The following is a 17,093-nucleotide window of genomic DNA, read 5'->3' as shown; positions in this document are numbered from 1 at the left end:
GATCTCTGGGTTGGGAAGATCCCCTGGACAAGGAAACAGCAACCCACTCCAGTATTCTTGCCTGGAAAATCCCATGGACAGAGGAGCCTGGTAGGCTATAGACCATGGGGTTGCAAAGAGTCGGACATGACTGAGTGGCTTCACTTTCACTTTCTATTATCACATTACAGGCTAGAGTTTCCAACATATGAATATTGTCAGGGACACAATCCAGTCTCTAACAGTTAGCTAATTTAGATCGCTACTGAGCTTGCTAAAACCCAAAATGACTGATTGAAATTTTATGTCTTTCTGATAGAGATTCTTGAAATATTGGAATAATGTTACTAATATAATTAGCATCAGCAGACCCAAAGAGTTTGAGCCAATGTTTTTTTCAATATGATGTGCCCTGAAGTTTCATAGATAAAATTTGTTTGACTGCTAGGTCATCACTGGGACTGCTTCTTTGTGAACGTCTTAGCAGCATTTATTTTTTTTTATTGACTATGCCGTGGTTTTGTGAGATCTCAGCTCCCTGATCAGGGATTGAACCTAGACCATGGCAGTAAAAGCACTGAATCCTAAACATTGGACCACCAGGGAACTCCCAGCAGCATTGTAAATACACATAGTGACCCCACTGAAAAACCTAGTTTTAATTTTCCAACCCACCGTGTTAGCAGAAATTATGAAGAAGAAATGCAGAATAAGTTGGAGAATGGGCTACCACCTTTTTGTTCTAAATAAATCTGAATAGCTTATAGACATGACTGGCATCCTGATAACATTTTTGTAATGCTACCTGTAGGTAAATTATTTTTTTCCCAACATTTTGAAGATGAAAGGCTAAGACACAGGTATTTTCCAACAATGTCTCAGCAAACTCCAGTTTTTATCACTTCTTGCTGGCTGAAATTGGTAGCATTCTGAAATCCAGGCTTTTACTGCTGTTGACTCTTTATAGCTGAGTAATAATGTCATGGCATATTACGGATAATTGTGATAATTGGCAGCTTTTCATGTGTGGGAGCTTAAAATACATGGATACCTAAGTATTTTAAAAAATTATCCACCTTAATGAATGCTATTTGGCTGTTTCAATTTCTTCGCTAATTTGAAACAGAAAAAGTAACCGTCTAATTTACCTGTCTAGAGCCTGCCAGCATGTAAATCAATAGTCATTTTCTGGATATGTTGAAGAAGAGGTGAGTTCAGGCATGGAGAAAGTCTCATGACTTGAACAGATCACTCCAATAAAAGTTGGATTTATAAAAACAGATTCTTCAGTTAATTTGAGGGAGCTGATACATGGATGGCTAATATAGGTTCGCTCTACCCTAACTCATTCAAATGGAAGCATAGGCATCTATATCATAACTCTTTGGTTGCAAGCGACAAAAAAAATTGCCTCCAATTACTTTTAGCTTAAAGGGAATCCTTACATATGATTGGAAAGTTACTGACTTCAGGCCTGGTCGGATCTAGGTGCTTCAATGGTGGTATCAGGAACCTGTTTTTGTCTTGGTTCTGAGTTCCTTATTTCCAGGCAGGCTTTTTGCCCTGAGGGTTGCAAGGTGGTCATCTACACTGAAAGCTTTTATTACCATCTTTGCACCTTTTTTTTTTTTTTCCCATCTTTTCACCTTAAGCATAAAGTGAAGATTTATTTCTTGGAAGTTCCAAAAAAAAAAAAAAAAAAAAAAAGCTGATGCTTATTTATTCTGTTTGGCCTGGATTAGATAAAATATCCAGTCAAAAGTTAATTATTGTGGCCAAGAATCGTGATGTTCTTATTTTCCAGGCCTGGCCCACAGTGTGTAATTCAATCTCAGTGGACTTCTAAGTATAAAGATGTTTCTCCAAGGAAAATGAGGTGCTGTTATCAGGAAAAAAAGGTCAGGGTTGCTAGGTGGGCAGGAGTATCACATGCCATTGCAGTGTATGTGTGTATGTTAAAGATTTATCTGAATATGGAGATTTATATATTTAGCTATTTAATCATCTCTTGTTGTTATGAATGTGAAAAGAAGTTTGAGGATTTTATATATACGTTTAAGTGTATTTGAATACTACAGTGGCCTAATAGATAAATTGTGAAAGTTTTAACAACCATGATATCGACCTACCAACTTTTATCTCAGCATGAAGAAGAGAAGTGAATACTTAAAATGATAACTATATAAACCAGTTGGTGATAGCACATTAATAAGTTGGAGAAACAAATAGTTATTTCTTTTTATACTTTGGTTTGAACGCTAAGACTTTACCAGATGGTGGACTTTGACAAGGAGAAAATACAAAATCCAGAAGTCCTCATTTAACCCACAGAAGGGAATTTGCATGTAAACTTGTCATGCTCAGTATGAATGTTCATTATGATCATTATTTCTATTGGAAAAAGTTTTTTTGGGGTAGCCTGCAGGGTGACCACAGTGGGAGGTTTTACAGACCAAAAATAAAAGAGCATGTTGACAAATTGCCTTTCAGCAGATAATGAACCAAATGTTCAATTAATTTACTTTAGGACTATTTCAAATGCCATTATGATTTCTGCCTCTTCTGAAATCCAGTACATTTACTGTCTGTACTGTTCATATGGAAATCTGAGCATTTTTAAAGATGAGATCATCCATTAGAGTGTGGTGGCTAAGAAGTGTGCTTGGAAATAACACAAGTAGATTTGAGGTCATATCACTTATTGTTGTGTCAACTTGGAGAAGTCTCGTAGCTTCTTAATACTCAGTTTCCCTAACTGTAGTGCGAGAGAAATACAAGAGAATAATAGTAGAGGATATTTCATAGGCTTGTGTAAAATAAACTATGTAAATGGAAAGTGCGTCACACAATGCCTAGTCCAATGTAACCATTCAGAAGTCTTACGTATTGAGTATTACATTTTTATTGACAGCATGTTTTCCATTATTATATGTTATCTTCCAGCATCAATTTTCTTGAAGATAGAGATCTTAGCTTAAAAATTATTTGTATTATCTCAACAAATACCATAGCGTGTTGCATACACTGAAAACTCATCAATTAAATTACCAAATGAAAGTGTAGGAACTATACTTCAAATCTTGCTAACCCCCGTTTTCCATTTTTTGCATTTTTCCATGATGTCTTTTTCCTAGTTGAGCTTATTAACAAGAGGCAGAGGACAGAAGCATAGAACGAACGATATCTTGTGAGGCACTGGGGCATAATAGAAAAAAAATACTCATTTTTTTTCATTCATTCTTTTACTCAATTTTCCATCCATTCTCTTTTGTATAACTTCACTGTGTATGTGATAGGTGCCAAGAACAGTTTAGGCAAGGCATGAAAAACTGTGAGGACAAAGTACAGCAATGAATAACACACCGAGCCGTGGATATCAAATGTCTTAATAGATGTGCACATTAAATGTTGTGGTCCCTCACGGTAGGAGGAGATTGCATCTAGCAGAGGAAAATAGTTCACCTGAAGTATTCATTCTTTTATATGTGACATGACAGGAAATGGTGACTGTATTTTGGTACAGTTCATGCAAAGATCGATTAAGGGAAAGGGTAGAATAAGGGAAGTTTTCAAAATTTAGATATTTTCCATTTCAGAGTCCTTAATGTCAGCTGCTTTTTGCAAGAAGTTACATATTTGTGTGCTGGAAAATGTACAAGGTTTGTTTAGCCATATCTAATTCATTAATACTCAGAGTGACTCTTAACGGGCACAGTATTGTATTAGTCTTTAAGGAGGGTGCATAAAACACAGTCCCTGGGTTCTAGGACCTCAGTGACCTAGTTAGAGAGACAAGGCACATCTAGAAATGTTAGGTAATAACAAGCAAGCCATGTGTTGGTTGGTGCCTCAGTGAATAATTCAAAGTGTAGTTATGATTTCAGTAAAAGAGAGACTCACATTTCTGGGGAATGGTTACTATAGGTCATTGGAAAAGATAGAATTTTCAACTGGGCCTTAGAGATGGAATCAGTTAGAGAAGAAAGGAAAAGAATAGTGTAGTTGTATTCTGTCATGGGACACTTCTGGGTTGCTGTGGGAGACAAGGATGGACACCCAGATTGAGGCGAGTGACAAGAAAGGCAAGTGGGGAGTAGACTGCTGTGTAGCCAAGGCATGGTGGAGAGGTTTCATTGCATCTGCCACTGCGGATGAGTGGAGAGTGGCTGCCCAGATGAACGCGGAGGCCAAGTTCAAGCTCTGCAGGAGAGAGTGTGAGGATGATGTCTGCTGTGGTGGCTGGTGGTGGCAGTGGGTGGACAGCATTCCTGCCCTGCGTTTGCCTTCTTCCTGTCGGTAGCAGGGGTTTGATGGCACCAGCTGTCCCCAACCCCTGCAGACCATCACGTTGTCCGCCAACAGGTAGACCTGGGTCAGAGGTAACCACATTCATGTAGGACCCTCCAGGGAATTCTTGAACCACTCAAAAATCCAAAATACATTTTAACCCAGAGGATGAATGAAAAAAGGAAAAAAAATCAAAGCAGATTAAAGGCATTAACTTCATTTTGATCTGCAGACCTTCTGTTCTGACAAAGGTGATTGGATGAATTTGACAGTTTCTCTTTCTTCTTCCTTTCTTTCTTCTTCTGTTATCCTCTCTCATTTTTTTTCTCTAGGTTTTCTTTTATGATGAAACTAGATTGGTTATTACTTAGAATTGTAATCTGTTCATGTGTAAAGCAAGTTGATTTTCTGATATTCTTTTTTTTTTATTTTTTTTATTTTCTGATATTCTTAAACCCCCTACTCCTCTGGTATTAAATTAAGATCAAAAGGGCTTATTTATTTTCCCCTTGTTCTTTTATTGGCTATTTCCTGGAATGTATGGACACCTTTGCATTCTCAATACTGAAGCCACTTAATTTACTAAAGTAAAATATGCAAAACTTTTGGCTCTTTTCTTTCTTATCTGATATCTTTTCAACATAGAGGGGTTGTCAAGGCTAATATCTGTGAGAGCTTGCTTTCTTAGAAGCCAGGCAGGTTTTGCTGGTAAGGGCTGGCAATTTTAAAATGAATCTATACCTTGTATTTTAGCTACTCTGGTGATTATCATCATCCCAGTTTTTAGGTGGGGAAACTTGAGACACAGAGAAGATAACTAACTTGTCTCAGATCACACAGTAAATAAGTAATGGAGTTTGGATTCAAACCCAGTTTGGCTCCAGAGTCTGAAAGTAGTGGTGTGGCTTGTATTTAGCTCATTTCTTTATCTGATCAAAAGTTATGGGGGAAAAATGAATTCCTGACATACTTCATTGCACCCTGCATATCTTTGTGTTAATAATGATGTTAGAAATTGGGGAGGGTGTTCGTTGGTCATGAAAGATGCCTCTCCCACATGTTGATATTGACAGTACAATACCTCTTATTTCTGATTCTTGGAGAAGCTTTCTTTTGGTGAGGGGAGCAACTGAGGAAAGAAACTAGAGTGGCAAGCCAGTTTATGACATATGATTTTGGAATTTTATCCTGGAGACTGTTATATTGGTTGCTCGGAGGCTATATTTAATAAATAAGACTTCTTATGAAAGGTGCTCAGTCACGGTGCCCAGAGAGGAAGACCTGGATGTAACATGACATCTTTCTTTGATTCCGCTTTGCAGAGCTGCAGCGAGTTGCTGTCTGATAAGCCGTGAGCTGTACTTTGCTAACTTGAGAACATCAGACCGCAGAGCAGGGCTCTGTGGATCCCAGTTCAGCGCAGATGAGCTGCGCAGTGTCTGGGTAGGAGAGTCTGTTCTTTAAGCAGGAGAGATGTTCATTCTTCTCTGTTAGAGGTGAAGACAAAGCCACACGGCATCTTTTAGAAATGAACAAATAGTTGATTCTCTAAACATAGACTTTTCTGAAAGCTCATTCTGTCTCAGGGATCTTTGATGTTGAATGTTGATGAAAAATCTGTCAAATTTGTGACTGTCAGTTTCAGAACCACTGTGCTGAATAACTGGATCTTTAGTAATGTGAACACTTTACTTGTTAGGAGTAGTACCTAGATTCCAAATTCTGCCAATCGTTTCTTACCCTCCTATCATTTCTATTATGGGTTGTCTGATCCTTTAAAATAATCACACATCCCATTTCTTGATTGGAAAGGCATTGCAAATGTTTTTACACAAAAATCCTGGAACTTTAGTGTTTTTTTTCTCCCAGAGATTTAGGAAATTTCAAAGCCACTTTTTTTCTAATTACAAAAGTAAAACATCTTGTATCTTATATTATTATGTATTCAGTTACCTTGTTTTAATGTTCTGCAAGCACAGAACAATTTGCAGATGTTTTTCTTGTTTGCTGGTTTATATACTAACTTACTTATTCACTTAACTAATTAATTAATTAGTTAATGTTTGTTTTCCCTCCAGCATATAAATTAGAATCTTTTTGCTAGGTTCTTTGCTTTTTCTTCAAAGCCTGAAGCAAAACCTATTTAGAGCATAGACGTCACTCAATAAATATTGCTGAATGAATACATGAATGAATTATGCATATAGAATTGATATGAAAGTGAAAAGAAGAAAATAGAAGCCCTAGAAATAAACTGAATAACATTTAAAAGATATGTATACAGGCAGTCCTTGCTTTGCATTGTATTGCAGGACCATAAAAATGACTATGCAAGCTGAAATTATATAAAACAATCCTAATGATGAATGAGAAAAGTTATTATTGTTCTTTGACATCTAAAAAATTTTCCAAATCATTAAAATTTCTCTTAGTGTTGGCTGTAGAGGGAAATGAAAGAAATAATAAAACCACTATTTATTTAGTACAAGCTAATTTAAAACATTAGAAGCATTGAGATTGAAGTGGTTAATTTCTTTGTAAAATCATGTCAGAAGTAGTTTGCTCGTTTCCTGTAGTACAGTTTATGAAATGGAGTGAGCATCTTTTCTATGCCCAGAGGAATTGTCATATTCCTAAGTCTGGATCAGCTTCCAACATTTTATCCTTTGTGCTTTCGGTGTCAGGAAATGTGTATGAGAGTTCCTTTAATGTGAAGGTTTTTTTTTTTTTTTTTTTTTTGCTAATATCACTTCCTCTGGGACATCATTATATTGTTACAACCACTTGCCTTATTATTTATGTTAATGAGTTTGCTTTCACTAAGTTCCCCTGACTGTGCATCTGGAGTTTCTCAAATGGGGAACGGCAGCATTATCTACATTCCCATAATCAGCTAGGTCTTAACTCCGTTTGTATTTGACGTAGGTTTCACTTCCAGCATTAGTACTTTTTGTTCCTGGGCTGTACTTCCATCTTTGTTGGCCAACTCCCTCTTTTCATTACTCATGTCATATGCATTTATCATTGCAAGAAAAGGAGGCCGCACCACTATGCGCTTTGCTGTCTGTGCGTGAACTAGATAATAAATGTGTGGTGACCAGTCACTGGCAGACTTAGAAAGGGGCGCTATGATTGGTCATGATCATGATGCACATGTGTTATTTACATGGTGGCTGATGCCTGAAGAGCTGGCAGTGAACTTTGTATTTTATGCAATTAGTCATAGTTAATGTACCACACAACTGAAACGTAAGCTGTGGTGCTGGGCTACTGGTGTTATTTAACTCAACTGAAATTCACACTCATTAGAACCATGCAAACTGAGGGACCCCTCATTTCCAGACTATTCTTATGGATACATGTGTATTTTTTCTTTGGCAAAGTGGGGTTGCTTTACACATGTGATTTTGTATTTTTATTTTTTTCAATTAATATTATATGATATCCGTGTCAAAAAACAACAATCTCATCTTCATGTTTTATGATGACATCATATTTGATTGAATGGGCTTAACCAATGGTTTGTTTAACCAATCCTCCTTTTTGGACATTTAGGCTTTTTCTATTTTTCTCAATTAAAAAATATGCTACAGTGGTCACCTCTGTAGATAAGATGTTGCGACAGCAACTGTTATTTATTTGAAGTGAACATCTTTCTAGGGGTAGAATTGCTGGCTCACAGGATAGATATACTTTGAAAACATTTCCATATTTTTTTTCAAATTTCCCTTCAGAAAGATGATTCTGTTTGGACTCCTACCAGTGATGTAAACTGAAAAATGCTGGTGCATATGTCCTAAACCCTTGCCCACATTGAGAATGTCATTCTTTGAAGTTTTTGCCATTTGTATAGGCAAAACATGTATTTTGTTTTAATAATTAGTTTTGATTACTAGGTAGGTTGAATATTTTTCATGAGTTTGTAGTAAATGTATTTTGACCTATGGAATTTTATTCTGCCTAGTATTATAGCAGTTTTCAGATGGTAGGAATTTTTTTGTTTTATTAGGTTGAGAGCATATATTACTACAAAGCTCTACAGATGAATAAATCTGTGTACTTGGACCACAGTCACATGTATATACCATTCTTTGGGGATTATAAGGAGTATCCATGGGCTTTATCTTAGAACCATCCATTTCCAAAAGCTTTCCTTTTTTTTTTTTTAATTTTTTTTATTTTAAAGAAAGAGAAAACAGCCCACATCTAGGAGGAGATTCTAGTTAATTTTTCATTACATGACTTTTAGGAGATGGGGTCAGAAGGAGCTAGTAGGGCATTCAATTATATGCTCAAGCAAGTTGGAAGGTTTTTTTCCCCTTCTGGTGTACAATATTTTACTTGGGCTTGTTTTTCAAGTGCACTGAAGTGTGGCTAAACATTTTTGGGTACTGCCATTATGTAAAGAAGAGGCTCCGTCTTGTTAAATATTGCTTCATCAACTGTGCAGCTAGGCAGTTACGGGCAGTAAGGAGCCTGCAAGGGCATGGGCTTTGGGCATTGGGCATAGGGAGGGTGGCTGGGAGGCGGGGGCCAGGGGGAAACTTAGGATTGGGGTGCTCTCTTGTCCCCTCCCACTGCTGTAGAGAAAATGATTGGCCCCAGCTGGTTTCTGTCTCAGACTTTTGGATGGGTCATCAGTGGAGAAGGAGAGGAGCTCACGTGGTTGGGCCTCAGCTCATCTGAGGGCTAAAGGTTCTCCGTCAGTTGGGACGTGGAATCGGAGCTCTGTCCTAGAGGGTGGTGGAGAGCTGAGACACCATTCAGAACCAAAGGCGTAGAGAAGGCCTTGGATTCCTTTTGTCTTTAGGTTGGGGACGAGGGAGGCTCGGCGAGGAAGATGTCCACTGAAAATGTGGAAGGGAAGCCCCCCAGCTCTGGGGACAGAGGAAGAACTCGGAGCTACACCTTGCTCAGGGTTGTCCAGCCGATGTTTAACCGCAGTATTTTCACTTCTGCAGTCTCTCCTGCCGCAGAACGCATCCGATTCATCTTGGGCGAGGAGGATGACAGCCCAGCACCCCCTCAGCTCTTCACGGAACTGGATGAGCTGCTGGCCGTGGATGGGCAAGAAATGGAGTGGAAGGAGACGGCGAGGTGAGGCATGGCTGAGCATGCAGGACTGAGCCAGGGAAACAGGGACGGGGCAAGATTCTTGACTATAGCCCCTTTCTCTAACTTGAGCACTTTGAATGACCGATGAGCCTGAGGTTGGCTGGTTAAAGAGTGAAAGGATTCTTTTTCTTCTCTTTGACATTGACGTGGATGCAGGACACCCTTTATTTCACTGCTGGAGTCATTGGTCTGCATTTTAACCTTTATAAGATATTAGAAGTAAATCGCCATTTATAGGTATTTAACAATAAGAATATTTTAAAGAGAGGAAGTCAGGCACCTAAAATGATGGCCTGGATATATATACCCATGGTCTCCACATGCCAAGGTATCTTGTGGTACCATGTCTCACTTGTTACCCATTCCCTATTAGGGGGAGGTGGCAAAGACAATGACTTTTACCCACAAACTTGCCATTATTCCAAGTGAAAACCTATCATCTTTTAAAAATAGAGTGAAAACAAGTAGAAGGTTCACTTGAATTGGGAGTGGTAGGGACCCGAGTTTAATTTCAGACCCTTGTCAACTGCCAGCTCATGACATTCATCATCATATATAGATATACATATAATACATATATATGCAACTTAAGATATGCAATATATAAATATATGTTAAAATATGTAGTATTTATATTATATATTTTATTTATAAATATATATGGTGTTAGATATATCATTATATCATGGACATTTACCTACATACATGTATATATGTGGAAATGCTTTATAAATTGTTAAGCACTGCACAAATATCTAAAGTTTCACTAATCTCACAACAGAGCTTTTCTTTCTTTCTACATGTAGATTTAGTTATATACACCACATTAAATCATCTATGACATATAAAAATCATTTAATACAAAGATGTTGATATAGTGGCAGTTATTGGTCTGTTGACATCACTATATGGAGGTTCAATGTATTTGACTTTCACCAACAAAATAATATTGACATATCCCTTTTATAGGCTATAATTTAATTCACATCAATTAAATTCAGTCAGCATGTTTTTAATGACTCTAACCCGGGTCTCCTCCATTGGAGGCAGATTCTTTACCATCTGAGCCACCAGGGAAACCCAAACAACATGTCTTTTATAGGCTGTAATTTATTTCAAATCAATTAAATTCAGCCAGTATGTTTTGAATATACAGTACATGTTGGGCACTGTTTTAGGTACTGGGAATACAGAAGTGAGCAATGACTCATTTCTGCTCCTCCATCTCAAATGCTCCCCCCTGAAGCTCTTCATTCTTTGCTCTCTTGGGGGCCTCTTTCCAGTCATTATCTCTTTTTCCCCCTCTCTTAGCACCAATCACCTGGATATTAAAAGTCTTTCATAAAGTATGCTTTTAGTTCATAAATCATTGTCCCGAAGAATTCTCTCAAACTGAAAACTTGTACTAGTATCTCTATTTCATTCTTTCTTTTTCTTCTTTCTAACAGAAAAGATCAGAGTGATAATTATACTGGGGCAGCATTAAGTGTTGGGGAGATTTTGGCTTAGTTTTGACTTTGCTGCTAACTAGGGGTCACACGAGTCGGACATGGCTTAGTGACTAAACCACCACCACCAGCAGGTCATATAGTCGTGCAGTTTTCCTGAGCTTGTGTCTTCTATGTTGTCAAATGAGAGTCATATTGGGTTGCATTGTTTCTAGTATCATTGTATTTTATAGCTCTGAATTCCATCCCTCCGTGTATATTGGTGTCATCAGCTGCACCTAGAAGAGTTCCATTGATTCTTACCTTTCATCTTAAAATTCTATGCAAGTACCTATATAGAGTAGAATTCAGGTACAGCATTCTGTTTTTAATTTCAGCCAAATGCAGACTGTACTTTATTTTATGTGACCCCTGGTCCCAGAAATGTGGAGGGATCACAGCTCATTGTATCAGTAGTTCAAAATTGGATGAGATGGACATAGTATTTTCATTTAAGATTCTTAAAGGTTAAGATGGTCACGAATACTTTACCATCTTTAAAGGCTGGCTATTTCCTTGGGAACAACGTATGTGTCCTTTTGGTGATGTCATGGGTTCCTGAGACGCTATACTGCTGGAGAAAAAGTGTGGTGTGTGTACACCATGTCATGGAGGAAACTGTCCAGAAAGAAATGTACTGACAGATAGTCTCCCTTCTATAACTTCTCCTGTATAGGGCTTCCCACAGTTACTATTAATTAATTAATCATATATGTGATGTTCTTTTTTTCATTTTGTCTACCTCGTTATACTCATTCACCTGAAGGGAGAGATTATGATTATGATTAGTTGAGAACTGATTACCTTAGAATTTACTGTTCTAAATGTAATAATTTCTTAGAAATATTATGTGATCGAAGTTGGAGGTCTGTGATAATCCATTTCTTTCTGACTGATGTACAGCCCAGTGTACGCAGGTACCCAGCCCAAGGTACCCGGCACACCGCTGACAAAGCCCGAAAGAGGACCTTTGTTTGGTGTTTCAGACGAATTCGTCAGTACATGGTTGCCATCTGCGTATAGTTCTCTAGCCCAGACTTCTTTCCTTGTTCGATTGAAAACAAATATTTGGATGGATAGTTCACATCTCAAAGGGCTTCCCAGGAGGTGCTCGTGGTAAAGAACCTGCCTACCAATGCAGGAGATATAAGAACCACATTCTCATATCGATCCCAGGATTGGGATAGATCCCAGGATTGGGAAGATCCCCTGGAGGAGGGCATGGCAACCTACTCCCGTATTCTTGCCTAGAGAATCCCCAGGGACAGAGGAGCCTGGCCGGCTACAGTCCATGGGGTCACAGAGAGTCAGACACAGCTGAAGTGACTTAGCAGGCATGCAGGCATCTCAAAGTACAATGTCAGAAGCTGAGCTTCTGATCTTCCCACCTCAGACCTGCTCTTCCTACAGGGTTCCTCACAATGAACAACTCAATTTTTCTAGTTGCTCAAGCCAGAACGATTGGAGTCTTTTTTGACACCTCTCTTTCTCTACATCCCTTACTTGATTCACTGGCAAAACCTATCTAGTTACCCTTGACATTATTCAGATATTCAGAGTCTCACCATTATATTACATTGAGTGCTACCACAACCCTGGTCCAATCCACCATTCTTTTTCATCTAGATGACTGCAAATGCTTCGTAATTAGTCCATCTCCCTGAACCTGCCCTTACTTCCCTCATGAACTGTACGCTATGATCTCTTGACCTCATCTCCTACTTCTCTCCTCCTGGTTAGCTCTGCTCTGGCCTCGCTGGCTTGGTCATGGCGCCCGTGTCAGGGCCTTTGCACTTGCGCTTCCCTTTGTCTGAAATGTTCTCCCTGTGTACCCCCTGTCATCTCTGTGGCCCATTTCCTCACCTCCTTCAGGTCACTATTCAACCACGCCCTCCTCAGTGGAAACAAGCAACTTTCCCCAAACCTTCCTATCCCTCATCCTTTATTCTGTTTGTCTTTAGTACTTATCAACGTTTGGCATGTTAACATATCTTGTTATTGTCTTTCCCCAATAAAGTAAAGTACCATGAGGGCAGGAATTGGGGGTTATTTTGGTCACCACTATATTCCTAGTGTTTTCAACTACCTGGGACACAGCCCACAGTTGAAAATTGTGTGTTTATAGAATGAATGGAGAAATAGAACCTTGATTCTTAACTTACTGCTCCACCTGAATTCTGTTGGGAAGTTTGGAGATGGTTGCATCTCCAGAAGCAATTCAGATTGTCAGTGGGTTTTATTTCCTGCAACATGACTCTGCTTCTGAATATTATGATAGTAATTTATGACTGCCATTTATGATGTCCAGTTTCCAGGCACGATGGGGCTTTTCTTCCCCACGAAAAGCTCTAAAACCTACCAGACTAATAAAAGTTTAAGACTTAAAAGGGACTCATTTTACGTATGAAAATGCAGCATGAATTTTTTTTTTTTGGCTAACATTCAAAAGAGAATTCTTTGCTTTTTTTGTGAAAACTCCAATTAAAAGGACTGTTTATTCCGTAGAGAACTAACCTGCCAGATCTCTCCAGTTCCATGTAGTTTCTGCTGAGTCCACACCCCATAGAACACAATAACACCCTCTTTAGTATTTTCCCTTGTAATGTTTTATGCTTTTTTTCAGTTGACTAATGACTTCATTTGACCAAGAATATCTTACATGGAGTCTCAGCATTACTGCAGTTTTAGTCCTACTTCAGGAAGTTCAGGTTAGCTCTGTGTCTTAAAAAATAAGGAAAATGCTTTCACTGGTAGGAAAAATATCCCCATTTAAGTCTCACAAAGCACAGTAGTCGTGTAAAACTATAAACAAGGGAAGTCTTTATTTATATGAAGTTTGAAGTATAGCCAACCCTACTAATTTTTTCCCACATCTTTTCCCTGATTTTTTCTTTCCTGAAAGTCAGAACTTTGAATTTTCACTGGCTTTCCCAAAGGTAGAATGATCAGACCTGAGAAATATATATGATCAGTGGAATACAGGGAATATTATTTTTCAAAAGAGTATCCTTAGTGTTAGGTCATTAGAATACTGACATTCAGAGACTCCCCTGGTGGTCCAGTAGTTTAGACTCCATGCTTCCACTGCTGGAGGTGGTGCAGGTTTAGAGAACCCCGGTCAGAGAACTAAAATTCCCTGAGTGCACATGGGATGGCAAAAAGTCAAAAACCCAAAACTTTAATACTGATTTTCAGTGATGTAGCAGTAGTTCTAGTGGAACCTTTGGTACTAGTGAATGATCCTGTGTTGTTGTTTTTCCCATTCCTAAGTTATGTCCAACTCTTTGTGACCTGGTGGACTACAGCACACCAGACTCCTCTGTCCTTCACCATCTCCTGAAGCTCACTCAAATTCATGTCCATTGAGTGGGTGATGCTATCCAACCATCTTATCCTCTACTGCCCCCTTCTCCTTTTGCTTTGTACCTTTCCCAGCATCAGGGTCTTTTCCAGTGAGTTGGCTTTTCACATCAGGTGGCCAAAGTATTGGTGCTTCAGCAACAGTCCATCCAATGTTCAGGACTGATGTCCTTTAGGATTGACAGATTTGATCTTGCAGTCCAAGGGACTCTCAAGAGTCTTCTCCAACACCGCAATTTGAGACCATCAATTCTTCGGCACTCAGTCTTCTTTATGATCCAACTCTTATATTCATACATTACTACTAGAAAAACCACAGCTTTGACTGTATGAACTTTTTTCAGCAAAGTGATGTCTCCACTTTTTAATATGCTGCCTAGGTTTGTCATAGCTTTCCTTCTAGGTGACTAGGCATCAGCTAGTTGACTCATGAAGCAAACTGGTGAAAGAATAAGTCATGATCCAGTTTCGGTGATGGCCTTAAGCCAGCTAGAAAGGCTGTCACAACCACCCATGACTCCAAACTCTTTATTTCTGTGAGTCAGTGGCGTTTGCCAGCATGGTTTTTGGCTTTCATTTTTCCCTCAGTGAATATTCAGATGGACCATGTTGGAATTCATCACTGTTATAAGAATCTGTGTTAAAGATCACTTCCCCAGTGAGACTCAAATTCTTCTGCCAAACCTGCGTAAAAAGAAAGACATCACAAGTTTCAACAAACCCAACAAGCCAACAAAGGAAAAGGGTACTGATGTTTCAGTTCTAGTGGGCCACATGGAGGAACAGTTTCTGCTTGGCCGAGTGACCTGGCCTCCGTTTGGAGAACCTGACTTCAGGGCCTGGCCATCAAACATAGCCACATGCCCGTACCCTGGGGTTTTGCAGAGGGACCCTCATCTACACTGAATCCTCTATCTCTTCTTCACTGTGTTACTCTGGAAAATTCCATTTGAGACCAGGTTTATTTTTTCTGTAAGAAAAAGGAATTTACTCATCTATGTAATTATATGTGGTTACTACACTGTTTTGCAATAACTTTTGCAGTTGATCTAGAAATTTAAGAATTCTCCTTAAAAACATCATTTATCCCAGATTCACACTAGCATTGGCATCTTTTATGTGTGATGAGACGTTTATTACTTAACAAGAATTCTTTTTTTTTCAAGAAATTTATTATTGTTTTAATAGCTTTATGTAGTTGGATTATATTCTAGGGCAAAGGTCATGTCTATTTTCCACTGTAAAATTGGCATGTTTTTAAGTTAGAGGTCTTCTCTTTTCTTAATTATATTTAATCACATGATTGGAAAGTTGCAAAATGTTCAGTGTTTCCCGTGGGCCTTTTATTTCTTCAACAAACTAGTGAAATACTGTTTGGTTGGCAGTCACTCAGAGTGTGTTAAACTGCAGTGTACTTTATCATTATTCTTCTAAGACCTTGGAAAAAATAAAATTCACCTAATAAACTCTTTCTTCAAGGTTATAACAGTTTTGTGATTGCCAGCATTTAAAAAGCCAACTTCTAAAATTAATTTTTCTATAACATGTCAAGTAACTAAGACAAAAGGATAAATAGGGAACTTATTGCAAATATATGGTTATTCATAGTTATTATGAAGGGTTAGATCGTAGCTTTTAGTACATTTTACAGTAAAAATGTCTGGTCTTTAGAACTGTAATTACATGGTTCTAAAGCACCTTTACAAATTCATTGACACATGAATAGGCTGAACTTCGGTACCTTTGCCTTAGCCTTTTCTTTAATGGGTTCTGATTTGAACTGAGTCATTTTCAGTTTTTTCTCAGATTTGCCCTTGATATGTGAGGAAGATAGACATAGCATATACAGTTTCTGTAATGAAACTACCTGCGGTCTGTTTAAATGGGCAAACCATCACTTTATGCCTGCATGTTTGAAGTACAGTTCCTTGAACAATTCAAGCAGTGTATTTTAAAAAATTCATTCATTCATTGGTTGGCTGCATCGGGTCTCAGTTGCGGTACACGGGGTCTTTCACTGTGGCACACAGACTCTCTAATTGTGGCGTGTGTGCTCAATAGTCGTGGTATGTGGGTTTAGTTCCCCCTCAGCACGTGGAATCTTAGTTCCCAGACCAGGGATTAAACCTGTGTTCCCTGCATGGTTCTTCACCACTGGACCATCAGGGAAGTCCCTCAAGCAATGTATTTTTTTTTTCAAATATAAATTTATTTATTTTAATTGGAGGCTAATTACTTTACAATATTGTAGTGGTTTTGCCATACATTGACATGGATCCGCCATGGGTGTACATGTGTTCCCCATCCTGAACCCCTCTCCCACCTCCCTCCCCATCCCATCCCTCTGGGTCATCCCAGTGCACCAGCCCCGAGCACTTGTCTCATGCATCCAACCTGGACTGGCGATCTGTTTCACACTTGATAATATACATGTTTTGATGCTGTTCTCTCAGATCATCCCACTCTCCTCTCCCACAGAGTCCAAAAGACTTTTATATACATCTGTGTCTCTTTTGCTGTCTTGCATATAGGGTCATCATAACCATCTTTCTAAATTCCATATATATGCGTTAGTATACTGTATTGGTGTTTTTCTTTCTGGCTTACTTTACTCTGTATAATAGGCTCCAATTTCATCCATCTCATTAGAACTGGTTCAAATGTACTCTTTTTAATGGCTGAGTAATATTCCATGGTGTATATGTACCACAACTTTCTTATCCATTTGTCTGCTGATGGGCATCTAGGTTGCTTCCATGTCCTGGCTATTATAAACAGTGCTGCGATGAACATTGGGGTACACGTCTCTTTCACTTCTGGTTTCCTTGGTGTGTATGCCCAGCAGTGGGATTTCTGGGTCATATG

General features: G+C 38.7%; 1 protein-coding gene across 6 annotated transcripts in view; it reads left to right on the top strand.

Moving 5' to 3' along the window:
• SLC4A4 (solute carrier family 4 member 4) overlaps positions 1 to 17,093 on the top strand; it is a 351,570-nt gene that overhangs the window by 134,943 nt on the left and 199,534 nt on the right. For all 6 annotated transcript variants that reach the window (XM_043906523.1, XM_043906522.1, XM_043906525.1 and 3 more), the window contains exon 4: positions 9,228 to 9,363. In XM_043906523.1, the coding sequence (XP_043762458.1) occupies positions 9,228 to 9,363 (136 nt within the window). The remainder of the gene's footprint in view (positions 1 to 9,227; positions 9,364 to 17,093) is intronic.

The sequence above is a fragment of the Cervus elaphus genome, chromosome 6, assembly GCF_910594005.1.
Source record: "Cervus elaphus chromosome 6, mCerEla1.1, whole genome shotgun sequence".
NCBI classification, from domain to species: Eukaryota; Metazoa; Chordata; class Mammalia; order Artiodactyla; family Cervidae; genus Cervus; species Cervus elaphus.
This window is presented reverse-complemented; position numbering and strand designations above follow the sequence as displayed.